The sequence below is a fragment of the Crocodylus porosus genome, unplaced genomic scaffold (genome assembly GCF_001723895.1).
Source record: "Crocodylus porosus isolate Cpor-Errol unplaced genomic scaffold, CroPor_comp1, whole genome shotgun sequence".
NCBI classification, from domain to species: Eukaryota; Metazoa; Chordata; order Crocodylia; family Crocodylidae; genus Crocodylus; species Crocodylus porosus.
Window position 1 is genome coordinate 5,675,854 of NW_017728940.1, and position 3,740 is coordinate 5,679,593.

General features: G+C 47.5%; 1 protein-coding gene across 1 annotated transcript in view; it reads left to right on the top strand.

Annotated features, from left to right (window-relative positions):
• Window positions 1-3,086, top strand: part of EDN2 (endothelin 2) — a 14,701-nt gene extending 11,615 nt beyond the window's left edge. The window contains exons 3-6 of the mRNA XM_019547872.1: window positions 33-202; window positions 1,316-1,435; window positions 2,447-2,551; window positions 2,974-3,086. Coding sequence (XP_019403417.1) covers window positions 33-202; window positions 1,316-1,435; window positions 2,447-2,551; window positions 2,974-3,085 — 507 coding nt within the window. The 3' untranslated portion in view covers window position 3,086. The remainder of the gene's footprint in view (window positions 1-32; window positions 203-1,315; window positions 1,436-2,446; window positions 2,552-2,973) is intronic.
• The last annotated feature ends 654 nt before the right edge of the window (window positions 3,087-3,740 follow it).

The following is a 3,740-nucleotide window of genomic DNA, read 5'->3' on the forward strand; positions in this document are numbered from 1 at the left end:
CCCGGCCCCGGCCCCGGCCGCGCGCCCCCCAGCTCACGCCTCTCTCCCCTGCTGCAGGTCTGGGCCAGTCTCCCCGGGAGTCCCACCTGGCCGCCGGCCCCAGCGGGCACCCGAGGACCAAGAGATGCTCGTGCAACAGCTGGCTGGACACGGAGTGCATCTACTTCTGCCACCTGGATATTATCTGGGTCAACACCCCCGGGTGAGCACGTGCACCGCGGCGGTATGGCGAGGCCCGAGGGCGCCTCTTGGCCGAAGCTGAGGCGAGGGAGAGGGTGCCGTGCTCCTAGGGCAGAAGGCTGCTTGGTGTCCCCGGGTAGAAGTGCAGGTGTCAGTCCCTCGGCAATGCCGGAGGAGAGCAGCTCCAGCAGCACCTTGCTTTCTGCAGAGGAAGCAGTCGAACAGCTGGCACGCCGTCCCGGTGACTGGCTGTGTTTCTCCCCCAGCAGTCGTTCTGCCGAAACTTCAGATCGGTAGTTTAAAAACCAGAAAACAAATGTGCCTACTCCAACTCGCTGCAGGCTCCCCGTCTTGCACCTGTTACTCCAAACACTCCTTTTAAGGCTCCAGTGTCTTTGGAGCTGTGCTGAATGGGAACTGAGGCCTTTTCATTGGGGAGTTCTCACTTCAAAAATTAAAGCCAAACTCAGTGCAACATTCAACCCTCTCTCGTTATATCCAGCCAAACAGGCACACTTGCTCAGGTGTGGCTATAATTATGCTGGCTAATGTGCAGTCATTAATAACTGCTTGCTCTGAGAAGAGCTGGCAGTCTCTGCCATGCCCGCACGCTCTCCAGGAGGAGCTTTAAGGGTGGATTGGGATTTAAAGATGAGAGGGGAATGTATGCACATTCAAACTGATATCAAAGTGTACTGGGATCAAAAGAGCCTGTTGTGGCCCCAAAGTGTTTCCTAAGCATATAAAACTATGCTGGGAAAAGGAAAGTCCTTTGTTTTCAAGCTCTTGCTGCTTGAGGAAATGCCACCAGAAACTTAGTTCCTATAACATTGCCAAGTAACATGTCCATAGGTTCCTAGGTTATAGTACTGAACCTGCAGCCTAGTATGTGCTAGTTTGTTTTGGACCATGCTGTGCTACAAAGTGTGTGGAAGGGTGAGCTGGAGAATAGTAGCAGGTGGGGGAGAGAAGCTGAATTTAAAAGGCTTTAGACATACCATTGGCTTTTTCACCTTGTGTCTATAGATGGATTTTTATTGTTGCAGTGCTGGCTTGGCTGCTTCCCAAGACTGCATTATAAACCTATTTGCTAATAAAATGTACTTGCTTATTTGATTTCTTTTGTTTTTAACAGACACACCGCTCCCTACGGCTTGGGAAGTGCGCCAAGGCGTCGCAAGAGATCACTGAACAGGTGTGAATGCCTGCACTCCAAGGACAGCATCTGTACTACTTTCTGCCAGGCAAAGCCTTGGTAAGCCCAGCGGGTCTCTAGGACACTTTGGGACTGGTTGCATCCCCTTGCAGCCCACTACCAGTCAAGGGGCAGCCTGAGATGCAGGGCTTAGAATAAGGTCCCCATGTGGACTCCGTGATGGCCGCCATATAACCAGCTGGAACTTGTCTAGTGGCTTTTTCACCCTTTCCACAAAGCCCTGGCAAAGTGTCACAAGCACAGTCTCATTTAACAGGCTTCTTGCTGGCTGGTATGAAACAATGTTACCTCCTGTTCCCTATGGTGCCAGCCCAAGTGAAGAAGTACTGTCTTGTGTAGTGATGGGGGTAGTAGCTAGTACCAGCTGGCAGAACGGCCCTCTCTTGAAGAGACACCGTCCTTCCTTCCCCCTTCTTACAGAGCTTTCCAAGAGGTTGACAGGCCAAAAATACTATTTAACTTTTTTGCTGGCAGATCCAGTGGTTGGTTATTCTGGTGGCTGGGGTAAACATTTGCAATCCTTTCAGCTGCCTTGGTATGAAGCTTGCTTTGCGATAACAGAAAAAGGCACTTTTAAAGAGACCTCAGTACTACTAGGAGCCAGGGCTTCAAAACCCAGGAGCTTTCTGCTGGTTTTTAAGTACCCTACCCGACCTAAATACTATCTAGCGTATAATTGGTAACTGTGGTAGGCTAAAGTAGGACAGTGTTGTAAAAATGTGCTTAAATTACAGTGAGTGGAAAGCAGAATGTATATAGCAAACTAACAATAATAGACTTCCACTATTTTTTTTTTTCCCCACCAAAAAATTGGGAAAATTTAAAAATGAGAAATCCTTGTAACTGAATGAGTTAAAGAAGAAATAATTTTGAGTGAAACTAAACTATGTAAACTGGTATTGGAAATAGTTGGGGTTTTAACTGCTGGGTTTTTTTTTAAAATGCATTAGACTCTTAGATTTGTGTGTGGTTTTTTAAAGCAACAGTCACTCCATGTGTCATCCTGCTGCCAAAAGCAAGTAGTTAATATGCATGTGTCTTTCCTTCTAGGTCTGTCAGGAACCTTAAACTCCCAGTAAGTACTGGAGAGTTGGGAGACAACCCCCACAGCAGTGGTAAAAAGCACCCACAGCCTGATCTTCTAAGGGCACTAAGGTGAGAAGGAGAGAGCAAAATCTAACTGAGAGCAGGGTAGCAAGGCTTCTTCTAAAGTAATTGTCTTTATAAACACTTAACCCGTTGGAGTTCATGACATTTTAAAGCTCCCCTGAGTAATTTCTACTCGTACTTGCCTTTGTTGTCCTCTGTCTCCTGATCAATCACTGTGCAAACCTCTGATTTTATAGTAATGCTATAGAAGCTAAAGCTAAAGACAAAAGGGGGCCACAGAACACCCTCTTGCCCATGCACAGCTGCACAAAGCCAGAGTGGCATTGAATGAGAGACTTCTCCAGATTTCTTTTTCCCTTACAAAACAACCTAGTAAATCCCGTGCAAATCTCGAAGGGTGTTGGCTGTTGCTGAATTGTAGGAGGAAGTTAGTGAGATGCTGAATGTTTTGCCCCTTCTCTTTGCAGGGACCTTGCTGTCTCAAACTCCCAGCTTTCCAGAAGGCACTACAGCATTCAGAGGGATGTTCAACCAGTTGTGCTGCCTTGGAAGAAAAGCATCTGGAAGAAAAAGAGATAAGGAACAGGTGCAAATCCTGTTCACCAGATGTATTTGAAGTGCTGTGGGTGCCACTAGCTTCTCCTTGGGCAGCTGGAAGAGTGACAGGAGAGACTGGTGTGTGAAGTGAGTGGGGCTAACTGGAAAAGCAGGAGAGATCGGATAGCAGCAAAGAAGAGGCTGTACACCTGCCGAGTAAACCAGCACTCTAGAGAGTCTTGTAAAGGGGAAAATGGGGTCTCTCTTCACATGGGCATGGATGTGATGTGAAGGTGTGATCCAGCTCCTTGGATCAGGAAGGAATCTGGTTGATGAGGTACCAGCTCAACCCTGCACTGGATTGCTAGAGAGATGGCCAGCCCTGTCTGGGTAGCCGAGATGATGAAAACAGATGTGTAATTCTGAATATGGCAGCACTGAAAACTGTCTCATCACAGGCCTGGTCCACTGCGCCTTTGAACTGTTTGAACATGGTTTCAGCTTGACTGCATTCAAACATGGTTTGCCTGGCTATTGTAGGTGAGGGCAAACTGTCTACTTGGGTTTCTTGTCTTAGCACTATTCCCTTTTTGTCTTGGCAAAGACAGTAAGGTATACATGTGAAATATGGATTGCTGTGTGCTTTTCTTAAATGATTTACAGGAAGTATGGCAGCTACACAAATGGGAAGTTTTGG